Source organism: Oncorhynchus keta, chromosome 24, assembly GCF_023373465.1.
Source record: "Oncorhynchus keta strain PuntledgeMale-10-30-2019 chromosome 24, Oket_V2, whole genome shotgun sequence".
Lineage (NCBI taxonomy): Eukaryota > Metazoa > Chordata > Actinopteri > Salmoniformes > Salmonidae > Oncorhynchus > Oncorhynchus keta.
In genome coordinates this window covers 31,306,436-31,322,532 of record NC_068444.1, presented here as the reverse complement: position 1 = coordinate 31,322,532, position 16,097 = coordinate 31,306,436, and the positions used below count along the sequence as shown (strand labels likewise).

At 42.8% G+C, this 16,097-nt stretch overlaps 1 protein-coding gene across 4 annotated transcripts in view; it reads left to right on the top strand.

Annotated features, from left to right (window-relative positions):
• Positions 1–16,097, top strand: part of mprip (myosin phosphatase Rho interacting protein) — a 62,470-nt gene that overhangs the window by 21,319 nt on the left and 25,054 nt on the right. For all 4 annotated transcript variants that reach the window (XM_035734432.2, XM_035734429.2, XM_035734430.2 and 1 more), the window contains exons 4-10: positions 1,045–1,196; positions 1,281–1,546; positions 3,764–4,205; positions 8,008–8,134; positions 13,226–13,330; positions 15,130–15,186; positions 15,825–15,893. In XM_035734432.2, the coding sequence (XP_035590325.1) occupies positions 1,045–1,196; positions 1,281–1,546; positions 3,764–4,205; positions 8,008–8,134; positions 13,226–13,330; positions 15,130–15,186; positions 15,825–15,893 (1,218 nt within the window). The remainder of the gene's footprint in view (positions 1–1,044; positions 1,197–1,280; positions 1,547–3,763; positions 4,206–8,007; positions 8,135–13,225; positions 13,331–15,129; positions 15,187–15,824; positions 15,894–16,097) is intronic.

The following is a 16,097-nucleotide window of genomic DNA, read 5'->3' as shown; positions in this document are numbered from 1 at the left end:
CAAGGGAAAAGTGTGTAATACCTTCATGCTCTCTCCTTCACAAAGATAGAAAGGTGCATCTTTTATGAGACAGATTCCCCTCCTACCCCCCCCTCCCAGTGCAAAATTCCCCCTCGCCGTACAGTAGACTAGCTTGCTCCAGTCTGTACTCTAAGTTTCTCTGAGTGTGACCCAGTGTAATTGCCATATTTGGAAGCCCTCATGGTTTACTGGCAGCTTGCATTAAAACAGGATCCATGTGAATGTCCTTAAAAGGAGCTAAGGAGAGAAACAGCACCTGTTTTACATCTGCAGCCAGAGTACAGTTCAGTCTGGGCCTGATAACAACAGTACAGGAATCTCACTGAACTAGAGAGACCATGCTGGGGTTCAGGGGGAATTCTAGACGGTAGAGGGGCAATAGGGAGTTTGGGAGAAACCGTGATAAATTGTGCCTTTCCAATGGCAAACATTCACCTATATGCAGAACCACGTGCGTTAGCAGTAGCACACGCGTACACACAAACGTATTTACTCCAGCCTCCCAGGGATGTCACCTCCTCCATTCACTCCACTGGACCTGAATGGATTTCCCCCGTTGTCCCGGCAACCCATCGATAACGGATACGTGACCTTATAGACCGTACAAGCATTTCGCTACACTCGCATTAACATCTGCTAACCATGTGTATGTGACAAATAAAATGTGATTTGATAGTAGGGGCTGTATACGTCCTCTGTCTGTGAGAAAGAGTGAAGGAAGGATGGAGGATGAAAAACAGACATTGTGATATCTATCCACCTGTTATATAGCAGCTCCGGGTAGAAGTTTCCCTTAGGCTCAGACGGAGATCTAGGACCCCGTGCCCCTTCAGCACTGTGGCTGTTGAAAGGGACTAATCAGACGTAGACTATACTTCCCAGTTTGCTACAAGGCAATCACTTCATCATTCTACTGATTGTTGTCCTGTTCTACTGGTATTTACCCTTGTATACAGTCTGTGTCATGTCAGGTTTGGCCGTTACTTGTGCCTGAATGTTGTTTCTCTGTTATTTCCCCTCTAGCCGAGCACGCTGCCCCAGGGCACGGTAAATATGAACCTGTGTGCTGACGTCATTGACGCAGAGCCCAAGACGGGCCAGAAGAACGCTCTCTGTATCATCACTCCTGAACAGGAGTACTTTATACGAGGGGAGAACAAAGAGATCATCAATGGGTAAACACGTGTGTATGTATGTGTGCTTACGTGTGTGTGTGTTCTCTATGCCTTCACTATCATTCTGTTCTCGCTCTTTCCCAGGTGGACTGAACAGCTGGTGGTGTATCCCAGGACCAACAAGCAGAACCAGAAGAAGAAACGCAAGGTGGAGCCCACCACTTATCAGGAACCAGGACCAGCAAAGGTGGCGGTGACGGGCTCAGGAATCCCCGAGGCGGGCTCAGAGAAGGTTCAAGACTCCAGCTCCATCATCTGGCAGGAGGAGCTGAGCCAGAGAGAGGCTGAGGGTGCGGCCGTGTGGCCTTCTGCTGACCTGCCCTTGCTGGGCTCACCACCACCCTCTACAGGTATGGAGGAACCACAGCACATCGAGCCCCATAGTCCTCATCTTTAGTGTAGTATATGAGTCCTTCTATAAACTAGGGTACCGGTGAGAATGGCCTACTCTGTACAACTTGTTAGAACTGTTGATAAGTCATTGATAATAACCTGCCACATTTGTTAATGTCATTACATTAAGATATAAGGGGGACATAGCTACAGTGCACTTCGTAATTATTGGGACAGTAAAGCATTTTAAAAATGTTGTTAGTCATTGTTTCATTTCAAATACAATGATGTCAAAGTGCACAATGTCAGCTTTAATTTGAGGGTATTTTCATCCATATCGGGTGAACTGTCTAGAAATTACAGCATTTTTTGTATATAGTCCCCCTGCTTTAGGGGACCAAAAGTATTGGGATAAAAAAGTAATGTTTTAGGTCACACGATTTTGGACATCTGTCAAGACACCAACCATGATAATGAACCTGTTATGGATCATGCGCATTTTCGCAGCTTTTTGTTAAAAATCGCGCAACATTTCAGCGCCCTGCTACTCATGGCAGGAATATAGTATATGTGTGGATAGAAAACACTCAGACGTTTCTAAAACTGGTTAAATCACGGTGACTATGACTATAACAGAACGTGCGTTTCATCGAAAAGCGCAGGAAAATCTGTTCACTGAAAACTGGAAAATATATCAATGCGCCACTGGAATGTATTGTTGAAAGAAACCACATTAAATGGGGCCGAGGTTGCAATACCTACAGCTTCCACACGATGTCAACAGTCTTGTCATTTGTCTCGGATTTGTTTCTTGGTCAAACGGACACAAGGCAGGGCTTTTCTTCCGGTCTCCGACCGGATGTTTTGGTTGAGAAATATTTGGACATGATATCAGAACGTGGAGCTATTGAATATACATCGCCCCGTGATCATTTTGATAGATTATTAACGTTTACTAATACCTAAAGTTGCATTACAAAAGTATTTCGAAGTGTTTTGTGAAAGTTTATCGTCAACTTTTTTTATTTTAAAAAATGACGTTGCGTTATCAAACTCAGTTTTTTCCTTGATTACACAGTCTTCATAGATCGATATCTAGGCTATATATGGACCGATTTAATCGAAAAAAAGACCCAATAGTGATGTTTATGGGACACCTTAGGAGTGCCAAGAAAGAAGCTCGTCAAAGGTAATGAATGTTTTATATTTTATTTCTGCGTTTTGGGTAGCGCCGGCTACCGCAAAATCTGTCGTGTTAGGTGACGTTGCAGTATTTTGGGGGTACATGCTATCAGATAATAGCTTCTCATGCTTTCGCCGAAAAGCATTTTACAAATCTGACTCGGTAGCTAGATTCACAATGAGTGTAGCTTTAATTCACTACCTTGAATGTGTGTTTTAATGAAAGTTTTAGTTTTATCAAAAACGATAAGTGGCGCTGATCCCGACAGCGGAACCCACTCCCTAAAAAGTTTTAAGATTAAGCATAGATTTTAAATCAACTAGTGAATTGTATTGAGTGCCCTCTGAAATGATTGGGGAACATTTGTTGGATGCATTTGCTGTTTGTTTTGGTTGTTTTTCCAGATAATTTTGTGCCCAATAGAAATGAATGCTAAATGATGTATTGTTTCATTTTGGAGTCACTTTTATTGTAAATTAGAATATATGTTTCTAAACACTTCTAAATTACTACTGTGAGTAGCATTTTTGAGTTGCTTGTATACTTCTATAGTTTAAATCAGAAACTGTACAAATTGTTCGCAATGCACTCATTAATGTAAGCTTTCTGCCCATATCAGATATGTCTATGTCCTGGGAAATGTTTTTGTTGCTTACAACCTCATGGTAATCACATTAGACTACGTTAGCTCTACCGTCCCACGGGGAGACACCGATCCCGTAGAGGTGAAAAGGTACCTGAGAGTCCTTGAATTTGACTTGCCAATGTCTGTATGAACTCTGCTTAAAGGATGTATAGGTGGATTTAGGGGCCTATTTGCATATATTCCTCTAAGTATACATGTGGAACTACATTAAAAAAAAATTGTCACACATTGGCCCCATTATTTATAGAAAGACCCATATATGGCAATCTGATAGGATTGTAATGGTGTTAGCAAGCTACACAGCTGTAAAATATTATAACATTATAATTTAGAGATGGTAAGAGTTTTCTACTGTTCTCATCTATCCTTCACCATCTTTGACCCTCCACCCCCTCCCCCTTCCAGGTGACTGTGGTTCCGTGGGTCGGGGCTCAGATGCGGGCTCAGTCAACGGTGACGAGGTGGACCGTAGCGGCCTCCCTCTCCACGGCTCAGTCCCGCTCCCCCACCACGACCTCCTGTCTCCCACGGGCTCCTGCTCCAGCCTGGGTGGGGTGCCCCGCTGCCTCTCCCCGGTCCCCAGTGACCCTTTCCCCTCCGGCAGCTCCCTGCTGTCCAACGGCTCCCACATCAGTGGCTCTGTTAGCTCGCTGGACTCTGACGCCAGCGGCAGCACGGTGACCAGCACAGAGAGCCACCCGGCAGGGCGGTTAGGGCTAGGCCACGGCGGGCACAATGATATGCCACGGTCCAGGAGGCTGGAGGCCGAGGCCAGGAAGGCAGAGAAGAGGAGTCGAGTGAGGAGTCCTGGTGAGGAGAAAGAGGCCGTGTTCAGTCCCGAAAGGAGGCAAGTCTGTCTGTCTGTCCATCTGTTTGCATGTCTGTTCTGTCTTAGTCCAGAGAGACAAAAAAGAAAGGCCCACGTTCAGACCTAAGAGGTCAGTCTAATGAGAATAAAAGAAGGTTCCAGACTTCAGTCACCGTTTCTTACCTAGGATATATTTATCAAGGTAAAGCCTTAGCTGTTAATCAGGTACTTGTATAGGCTGGTAAACCAGGTTAGTGAACTCTGCTGTCTGACTGCCAGGTTACAGACCAGCAGGCACTCTGACCTGGAAGGACATCAGTAGAGATTCCAATGATGCAGCAACACACACGGTCTCTGCTTCTAAACACACTTGCACAGATACACACACACACACACACAGCCTTGTGATGCACACACACTCCCAACGAAGCTGCGTCAAAACACACACACCAAGATGAAAAGGCTGTGTTTGGTGAAATCCAAACAGTGTGAAATCGACGAATCTCTGCGTTCCATAGTTCCGTTATACTTCTCATAGGAGTTATGTATGTACAGTTGATTCCCTGTCTTAGGTCAGTTAAGATCACCACTTTATTTTAAGAATGTGAAATGTCAGAATAATATTAGAGAATGATTTATTTCAGCTTTTATTTATTTCATCACACTAGTGGGTCAGACGTTTACATACACTCAATTAGTTTTTGGTAGCATTGCCTTTAAATTGTTTAACTTGGGTCAAACAAGTTGGGTGAATTTTGTCCCATTCCTCCTGACAGAGCCGGTGTAAATGAGTCAGGTTTGTAGGCCTCCTTGCTCGCACAAGCCTTTTCAGTTCTGCCCACAAATGTTCTATAGGATTGAGGTCAGGGCTTTGTGATGGCCAATACCTTGACTTTGTTGACCTTAAGCCATTTTGCCACAACTTTGGAAGTATGCTTGGGGTCATTGTCCATTTGGAAGACACATTTGCGACCAAGTTTTAACTTCCTGACTGATGTCTTGAGATGTTGCTTCAATATATCCACATACTGTTCTTTCCTCATGATGCCATCTATTTTGTGAAGTGCACCAGTCCTTCCTGCAGTAAAGCACCCCCACAACATGATGCTGCCATCCCCGTGCTTCAGGGATGGTGTTCTTCGGCTTGCAAGCATCCCCCCCTTTTCCTCCAAACATAACGATGGTCATTATGGCCAAACAGTTCTATTTTTGTTTCATCAGACCAGAGGGCATTTCTCCAAAAAGTACGATCTTTGTCCCCATGTGCAGTTGCAAACCGTAGTCTGGCATTTTTATGGTGGTTTTGGAGCAATGGCTTCTTCCTTGCTGAACAGCCTTTCAGGTTATGTCGATATAGGACTTGTTTTATTGTGGATATAGATACCTTTGTACCTGTTTCCTCCATCATCTCCACAAGTTCCTTTGCTGTTGTTCTGTGATTGATTTGTACTTTTCGTACCAAAGTAAGTTAATCTCTAGGAGACAGAACGCGTCTCCTTCCTGAGTGGTATAACGGCTGTGTGGTCCCATGGTGTTTATGCTTACTATTGTTTGTACAGATGAACGTGGTACCTTCAGACATTTGAGAAATTGCTGCCAATGATGAACCAGACTTGTGGTCGTCTATAATAGTTTTTCTGAAGTCTTTGCTGATTTCTTTTGATTTTCCCATGATGTCAAGCAAAGAATCACTGACTGTGAAGGTAGGCCTTGAAATACATCCACAGGTACACCTCCAATTGACTCAAATGGTGTCAATTAGCCTATACGAAGCTTCTAAAGCCATGACATCGTTTCTGGAATTTTCCAAGCTGTTTAAAAGCACAGTCAACTTAGTGTATGTAAAGTTCTGACCCACTGGAATTGTGATACAGTGAATTATAAGTGAAATAATCTGTCTGCAAACTATTTTTGCAAAAATTAAAATACAGAAATACTCATTATAAAAATTCAGAAAATATACAACTATTTTACATTGGTTTAAAGATGAACTTCTTGTGAATAGAACCACTGTGTCAGATTTAAAAAATGCTTTACGGCGAAAGCAGACCGTATGATTATTTGAGAACATCGCCCAGCAGAAAAATCATTACAAACAGTAACTGGCCAAGTAGAAACGTAACACAAGTCAGAAATGGAGATAAAATTCATCCCTTTGATGATCTTCATATGGTGGCACTCAGAAGACATTCATTTATTCAATAAATGTTCCTTTTGTTCGATAGTCTCTCTTTATATCCGAAAACCTCAGTTTTGTTCGCATTTTCTTCAGTAATCCACAGGCTCAAACGCAGTCACAACAGGCAGACAAAAAATCCAAATTGTATCCGTAAAGTTCATAGAAACATGTCAAACTATGTTTATATTCAATCCTCAGGTTGTTTTTAGCCTAAATAATCTATAATATTTCAACCGGACAATAACGTTGTCGATATAAAAGGTAAACAAGAAAGGCACTCGCGCGCATTAAAAATCTCTGTGACACGGCTGGGTCCACTCATTCAGACTGCTCTTACTCCCTCATTTTTCAGAATACAAGCCTGAAACAATTTCTAAAGACTGTTGACATCTAGTGGAAGGCATAGGAACTGCAATTTGAGTCCTAGGTCAATGGATACTGTAATGACACCTATCTTCTGGGCCTGAGTAGAAAGCTGTTTTAAGTTGGGTATGCTTTTCATCCAAAATTCCAAAGGCTGCCCCCTACCCTAGAGAAGTTAACAAGAAATGTGTGGAGTGGTTGAAAACAAGTTTTAATGACTCCAACCTTAGTGTTTATAAACTTCCGACTTCAACTGTAATAATTACCTTTCCCTGTGTTTTTTTCCCCCTGTGGTTTTTCAGCATAAACACACTGAATAAACAGGCTTTGTACTTTCCATTCGCCCATCATCCACTCCTGACTCTGTTCTAGGAAAGGGTCAAGAGGTTAAGCAGACACACCCACACCACACCCACCTCATCCCCTCATCCAAAACCAGGCCTGAGAGGAAGTGCTTAACGAGAGAGCAAGGAAGAGATCAGGAATGTCCAGTAGACTGATAAAAATTGGTCAATTTTGTTTCATTTCGGAACACTGCCATTCTGGACGTCAGCAGCTAACTAGCACTCTATTCCAGAGTTATTGCACACAAATACAAACTCACACACACTGCCACTCTGCTCCTTCACTGGCTGGTGGGGGTGCAAACAGTCATGTAACTGAAAATACCTCTCGTCCTCTCTTTCTCGCCATTTCTTCTTTTCTCTCTCTCCCTCACTCGTTGCCTTGTAAGGAAGCCAGCTAACCGCCGAGGATTCCCCTAATAAGGGCACAGTAAAAAAAGAAATATATATTTCCAAGCGACTCTCGCTCCTCATAAACCGAGGGTAGAAAGGAAGACGTAAGGGAAGAATACGTCAAAGCTGCCGGTGTATCTATCGTTTCACTGCATGTCTGTGCTGTGTGTTTACAGAAGATGGAACAGAACGGTTGGGGTGACAGTCACAAGAGTATGAGCCTAAACTGTCCTTCTCAAATTCATCATGTCTGTTACTCATGTTTCATGTAGCGGTGTATTGTAATGTTCACCTATAAATGTTAATTATGCAACGTTTACCCCTCCCCCACACACACACACACACACACACACACACACACACACACACACACACACACACACACACACAGGAAGACTGCAGTATACAATAAAGTTAATCTATTTTCTCCACCTGAGAAGGAAGTCTTTTTCTTGCCATACCCAAAACCATTTTTTTTAATCCACAAAAAAAAGTTAAACTAAAGGCCTCTGACCTCGAGCCTTCACCGCTGACCTTTAACCTTGTTCCATATGTGTTCTAGTCGATCTGGGGTGATAGAGAAGCTGGAGGCATTGGAGCTGGAGAATGCAGAGAGGATGGAGGTGGAGGAGGCTTGGAGGACTGGAGCCAGACGGGGCCGCAGCGAACACAGATGCTTCCACAAAGAGGTACAACTACAGCACTGTGTGTATGTGTGGTACAGAGATTGTACCCCCTTTAAACCTAGGGCACAAATAATAATAATAATAATCAATCATTTTGCTCTTTATTTAACCATCTTGCTTTAACAAAGTTAACCAATTTCACTGTAGTGTCCAATACGTCTTTCAAGCTGTCAGGCATTCCCTTGGCAGCAAGAGCCTTTCGGTGGATGCTGCAGTGTACCCAAGTGGCGTCGGGAGCAACTGCTTGCACGCGCATTACCACTCCACTATGTCTCCCTGTCATGGCTTTTGCGCCATCAGTACAAATACCAGCACATCTTGACTACCAAAGTCCATTTGAGGTCACAAAGCTGCCCAGTACTTTAAAAATATATTGTCCTGTTTCCAGTGGTTTGCAGAAGAGGATGTCTTCCTTAATTGACCCCTCCCCTCCATAAACATAACGGACATATATCAGGAGCTGTGTCAGGCCTGCCTCGTCTGTTGACTCATCCAGCTGTAACGCGTAGAATTCACTGTCTTGTATGCGAAGCAGTAATTGTTTTAAAACTCCTGCCATGTCACTGATGCGTCGTGAAACATTGTTGTTTGATGAAGGCATTGTCTGTATAGTTTTTGGGGGCCTTTCCCCCAGCATTGTCCCAGCCATATCCGTGGCAGCAGGAATAATTAAGTCCTCCACAATAGTATGGGGCTTGCCTGTCCTAGCCACTCGGTAGCTCACCATATAAGACGCTTCTAGCCCCTTCTTATTAATGGTATCTGTTGCTTTTATACATGTCTTACTACTCGAAAGTTGTCTTAATTCTTACTCAAACTCCTGTAGCTTATTTTTCAAATTGCCATGTTTTGTTTCTAAATGTCTGCACAAGAGTGAAGGTTTCATCGAGTTGTGAGATAATACTTTTGGGCATAAATCACATTGGCTGAGGAAAGGCACTTGTCCCAATATAAGTGAACCCCAAATCAATGTAGTTCTATTCATATTTGCGCCTCTTCGATGGTCCAACGCCCCTGTCTGTTGTTCGGTGCTTTCCCAGGTAAGGGGACAGTAGCTCTTTGGCTGCATCAGATTCACAACTGTCAGTGTCCGTGGGCTAACAACAAATGTAGAATTACTGATGCTAGCATTGGATGTGCTCGTGGAAGCAGAACAACTTGTGTCGTCGACAGGTGCCGGTGTGGTACTGTTGATAGTAGCAGTACTACCAGTAGAGCTGGTATGTGTCTCTATGGAAGCTGACCAACTTGTCGTTGACTGGTGCCGGTGTAGTACTGCTGATTGTAGCAGTACTACCAGTAGAGCTGGTATGTGTCTCTATGGACATGGGCCTTACTTTCTTTTAACCATTTATCAATTTTTGAGCAAACAGAATGAGCAGCAGCTACGTTTGGCTACATACGGACTGTTAGTGGAATTCCCACGAGAGAGTAACGGTTAATGTGATTGGATGTTAATTATTTGACTAGGCTACCTGTATTTGACATTGTGTTATTTCGCTGAACACTAGTTGGTAGAATTTTATTTTTGGTAGTGAAATGAGGCTACTCGGGAGAAAAAATACTCACCCAAATGTATAGCCCCGTTGGAAAATATAAATGAACTGTTTGAACATGTGAAGAAAAAATTAAAATAAATAAAACATGTGAATCCCATTTTTATCTTGCGTACCTGCTCTGCAGGAACAGGAACACCTGCTCTACATTAATCATTTGGAAACAAATATTTAGAAAAGGAGTACTTTGACCAAATTTCCAAAATGTATTTTCTGAACATTGTCACCAAGTTAACCCAAACTATTTAGTGTATTAAATTGCCCATTGTTCTATAATAAAGATAACCTTTCACATTGAACAGCACTGTTCTTGTTTACACTCTTTTGGCATCGTTAGATAATTCACATTGGAACACACGCAACTGTGGCCATGAGCTAAAGCAGTAAGGAAGTGCTTAAAAAACAAATGAAAAGATTTCAACAATATCAAATGTATTTATATATTTATATAGCCCTTCGTACATCAAGTGATATCTCAAAGTGCTGTACAGCCTAAAACCCCAAACAGCAAGCAATGCAGGTGTAGAAGCACAGTGGCTAGGAAAAACTCCCTAGAAAGTCCAAAACCTAGGAAGAAACCTAGAGAGGAACCAGGCTATGATGGGTGGCCAGTCCTCTTCTGGCTGTGCCGGTTGGAGATTATAACAGAAGATGGTCAAGATGTTCAAATGTTCATAAATGACCAGCATGGTCAAATAATAATAATCACAGTAGTTGTCGAGGGTGCAGCAAGTCAGCACCTCAGGAGTAAATGTCAGTTGGCTTTTCATAGCCGATCATTAAGAGTATCTGTATCACTCCTGTCTCCAGAGAGTTGAAAACAGCAGGTCTGGGACAGGTAGCACGTCCGGTGAAGAGGTCAGGATTCCATAGCCGCAGGCAGAACAGTTGAAACTGGAGCAGCAGCACGGCCAGGTGGACTGGGGACAGCAAGGAGTTATCATGCCAGGTAGTCCTGAGTCATGGTCCTAGGGTCTTCAGAGCGAAAGAGAATTAGAGAGAGCATACTTAAATTCACACAGGACACCTGTGTGTGATTTCCTGCAAGACAGGAATGTCAGTGTTCTGCCATGGCCAGCGAAGAGCCTGGATCTCAAATGTCCGGGAACTTGCAGGTGTCTTGGTGGAAGTGTGGGGTAACATCCCACAGCAAGAACTGGCAAATCTGGTGCAGTCCATGAGGAGGAGATGCACTGCAGTTCTTAATGCAGCTGGTGGCCACACCAGATACTGACTTTGATTTTGACCCCTCCCCCCCTTTGTTCAGGGACACATTATTCCATTTCTGCTAGCCACATGTCTGTGGAACTTGTTCAGTTTATTTCTCAGTTGTTGAATCTTGTTATGTTCATACAAATATTTACACCTTAAAATAAACGCAGTTGACAGTGAGAGGACGTTTCTTTTTTTGATGAGTTTATATACTGTATTGTATTCTATACCACACCACTGACTGTTAAACAGCCATCCAGCACATCAGAGGCTGCTGCCTATAGACAGATTAGGAGTCACTGGCAACTTTAAGGAAATGAAACACTAGCCACTTTAATAATGTCTCCATATCTTTCATTACTCATCTCATATGTATATATTCTATTCTATGCCACTGTATCTTAGTCCAATGCCGCTTTGACATATACAGTGGGGAGAACAAGTATTTGATACACTGCTGATTTTTGCAGGTTTTCCTACTTACAAAGCATGTAGAGGTCTGTAATTTTTTTCATAGGTACACTTCAACTGTGAGAGACGGAATCTAAAACAAAAATCCAGAAAATCACATTGTATTGAAGTGTACCTATGATCTCTAAAATAGGAGCTTTGTTAGATTCTGTGAGCTGTCGCACATGAAGCAGACTTTTTCTGTCTCGTGTGTGTGTGTGTGTGTGTGTGTGTGTAATATATATATATATTTTCTCTCTGTGTCTGTCTGTGTCCTTCTTTTGGTTAGAGGTCAAAGGATCAGGAGAGTGTGCTGTATTCATTTCCAGTTTCCATTATGTGGCTGGATTCCCGTGATGATACTAACTTCCCTTTCCCACTCTGCCCTTGCCGGGACAAAATGCCTCTGTTGTAGGACCAACAACAGAAAGACCTCAAAGAGAGAGACTGTACCCAAAATGTTCCTCCAAAAGGTGTCCCGGGCCAAAGTACCCCCAGAAGAGAGCTGTTTTTATGACCAGTTTGTCCTGTCTGTGTTGTCAAGCACAAGGGCACTTTCAGTAAACATCATCCCACCTGCACTTACACACACTCTCTCAATTCAAGGGCTTTATTGGCATGGGAAACGTGTATGTTAACATTGCCAAAGCAAGTGAAGTAGATAATAAACAAAAGTAAAATAAACAATACAAATTAACAGTAAACATTACACTCACAGAGGTTCCAAAAGAATAAAGACATTTCAAATGTCATATGTATATATACACAGTATTGTAACGATATGCAAATAGTGAAAGTACAAAAGGGAAAATGAATAAGCATAAATATGTGTTGTATTTACAATGGTGTCTGTTCTTCACTGGTTGCCCTTTTCTTGTGGCAACAGGTCACAAACCGTGCTGCTGTGAGGGCACACTGGTATTTCACCTAGTAGATATGAGAGTTTATCAAAATTGGGTTTGTTTTCGAATTCTTTGTGGATCTGTGTAATCTAATATTGTCACTTATTTGGCAGGAGGCTAAGAAGTGCAACTCAGTTTCCACCTCATTTTGTGGGCAGTGAGCACATAGCCTGTCTTCTCTTGAGAGCCAGGTCTGCCTACGGCGGCCTTTCTCAATAGCAAGGCTATGCTCACTGAGTCTGTACATAGTCAAAGCTTTCGTTAAGTTTAGGTCAGTCACTGTGGTCAGGTATTCTGCCACCATGTACTCTGTTTAGGGCCAAGAAGCATTCTAGTTTACTGTTCTTTTTGTTAATTCTTTCCAATGTATTAAGTAGTTATCTTTTTGTTTTCTCATGATTTGGTTGGGTCTAATTGTGTTGCTGTCCGGGGTCTCTGCGGGGTGTGTTTGTCTCCTCTCCTTTTATATCTCTACTGTTCTCTCTCCTCTCCGTTTCTGTTCTCTCTCTCTCTCCTCTCAGTTTCTGTCTACTGTTCTCTCTCTCCTCTCCTCTCTGTTTCTATCGCTACTGTTCTCTCTCTCTCGTTCTTTCTGAAACACTGCTCCTGGATGAGGCTTGTTTTCTCCTGCATCAGAGCATTGTCTTTGTTTCCATTCTCTGGTTCAGTGAAAGGCTGTTGGGTTCAGTTCCATGTTAGAATATGTGTGATTCTGTTAAAAAAAGAACTTGTTCTTGTGACAGTGCAGAGAGATGTTAGCACATGTTAAACTGTTCACATGGGAGGATTGTTCTTCTCATAAAAACAAATCGCATACCACAGAAATGAAGGCTACAATATGTTTGGTAGGTAGACTGTTCTGTAAAAGTGTGAGGGAAAACTGGGAGAAACGGAATTGGGCTCATGACACATTGATATGAGCTTTTTTGACACACATGGCTGCTGTAGTATTGACGTCATGTTGTGTGTTTCAGGAGCAGAGACATGACCTGGGCCAGAGTCTGGACTTCCCCTCCACTCTGCCCCCTCAGAGACGAGCTAAGTCCCTGGACCGCAGGACCACCGAGTCTGTCATGACCGTTAGTACCATTTTTCTCTCTTCTGTCGTTCCGTCTTACTACGTTACCTCTCAGGGTGTGCCTACTCAAACACACACCAGGGAGGGTTTGAAATGGAAAACATTAATCAGTGAGCGTTGTTTACCTAAGGCATGTCTGCGTGTTCTTGTATGTGTGGGCTAAGCTGAAGGAGCTTTCTCTCCGAGGCCAGACAACACCACAATATTTCTTCTGTTCTCTTAAAGCTGCGGGGTTAGAGGTCATCAGCAACGCCAGGACTTTAGCCCGGCTGAGTTGTGGGGTCGTGGGGTTGGTGGAGTATACGGGTTGGGTAACATTGTGGGTATACGGGTTGGGTAACAGGGTTAAGAGTATTTGGGTTGAGAAAGGGCCCAGCAGGCCTTAGCTAGTGTAAATGTTATGATAATGAGCCACTGTGTCCTATTAAAGCACTAAACATTTTAAACACGTGGTACTGGAGTTTTTGGCTAGAACATCATGTCGTTACAGCAGCTTTGGTTGGGAAATTATACTCCTGGCTTGGTTGTAGTAATGAATGAATGAACCCATATTGGTACACAGAGTGCCTTTTGTTGGTTCAATGAAATAGGCCATCAAGGGATTGTTATAGTTTCATAAACTGATTATCGATTAGTCTGCACCACGTGGACTTTGACAAAGTCATTAGGTATTTTGGGGGGTCTTTTACTTCCTACTTTTTTGGGGCTGTATTTGTGACCAGGGCTTTGATGTTAGATGATTATACTGTAAACTAACGGACAGTCAAGGGTACTGTGGTGGGTGATGTGGTTAGGACATACTGTTTCAGAGCGGGTTGGTTGGTGTCCTGGATGTCCTAATGCAGTCCTCCATGCTACAGGGGGCAGCACAGTCTCCTCTCCTGTCCAGGTTATCTTCTTGCTACTCATGTGTTCGGCCATGGCCCTCAGGCCTCTGTGTGTCGGCACCCATTCTGCTGTGTGTGTGTGTGTGTGTGTGTGTGTGTGTGTGTGTGTGTGTGTGTGTGTGTGTGTGTGTGTGTGTGTGTGCCACAAACCAGCACTGCTTCCCCAGGCACTTTGTGTGTTTTCTTCCACTGTGTGAAACCACAACAGACATGAACTGTTTTATTGGACTTGTACAGAAGGCTCTGTGATGCTGAATGGAGTAGGTACATATTTCCCCTAACCACTGGTCCAGGGACAGTTTTATTATTGTATCCTCCTAATGTATATGGTAAGATTGGTGGTAATCTGATCCTAGATATGTGATCAGGGGAAACTCCTACCTCTCGCAGAGCCAGCATGTGGAGGATGTTTTCCTGCTCTTTCTCAGACATCAAGTTTTGTTTTGAAGGTTGACCAAAGTTAACTGAAGGGACTTTTTGAACCTTACAAATGTTTGCGATAGTCATTACAAATTTTCTAAATTGTCTAAATATGTTACCATCTTAAGTAACAAAGTGCAGAAAATGTAGCATGTTGGATTTAAAATGCTTCTGTCAGCTATGTACTCTAGTCGCTTAGTCGGGTTAATTCATACTTTTGTTTCAGCTGTGGGTGCCTGTAAGTATGACCTGTTAAAATGATGGAGTCCTAAGTGGAACCGAGAGAGGCTGTGGTTTTTAAAAGGCTGCAAGTTTAGTATCTGTGTGTTTCAGCATCTCTTGGTTCATCTTGCATGATCTTACTGTGTGGGTTCACTAGACTGCCACTAGACCACAGGTTGATTTAATTGGCATTTTTAAAGAGGTTACATTTTGTGTTATGCTTTTAGGGATGGTGTGTAATAATGCTGAGAATATTTGTTTCTCATTCCAGCCCGACTTGCTGAACTTCAAGAAAGGTTGGATGGTGAAGCTGGATGAGCAAGGACATGTAAGCAAGAAATACAACCTAGGAACTTCACCAGAACAACTGATGTTGCTTTTCTATTGTTTCAGGGAAATTTAAACGCTTGAAGAAATAACATTTATTGATGCCATGAGATTTGAAAATGGCACTTTTCTGTTTGGTGAGTTTATCAAAGTAGGCAGTCGGTTGAAGTTCAAGCGGTTGTCTGAACGTTCACCTAGAACATTCCAGAATGTCTGTAGCATTCTATGGCCTTTTAGTGCCATGGGCCAGCCAGGCTTTGATGGCACAGCTTCAACGGGTGAAAGTTGAAAGGGTAATGTGGTGCTTCTCTTTTTACAGCTGTGTTTATTGTGTAGACTGATGCTCCAACGCTATATTATACGGTCTAAATTAACATTAAGCTTTCATAGAAATCGTTACTTTTCAGAGGGCTACCAACATCACTTCAGTCTCCTCTGCTGTCATAGGGGTTTGTTCTGGTCTTTCTCTTTAATGTGTGTATTGCACACAGAAGCCAAGCTCCTAATGTCATTACACCATTTTTCTTAGTTTCTGGCACTAAATGTATGTTTTTTGCTCCGTCTACAGCAGTAACAGAACAGTTTCTGTATTCCCAGTGAACTATGTGACCTGTGTTCCCTCTCTCCTTTTGTGAACAGTGGAAGAAGTATTGGTTCGTACTGACAGACCACAGCCTCGGATACTACAAGGACTCCATTGCTGAAGAGGTGACCTATTTTTCAATCCACCTAGACTGGTCATTCGTCCTAGTTTAACTGTGACCACCAACAGCAGCAATGGCAGTAGTTATCTTTAAAGAGATGGAATACATGTTTGCCAATACAGTTTTGGTTTCCTATTGATATCTTTGTAAGTACCCAGTTAAAAAATGTATATTCTCCAACTCCTGCAGTGCCGATAAGAGTCTATTC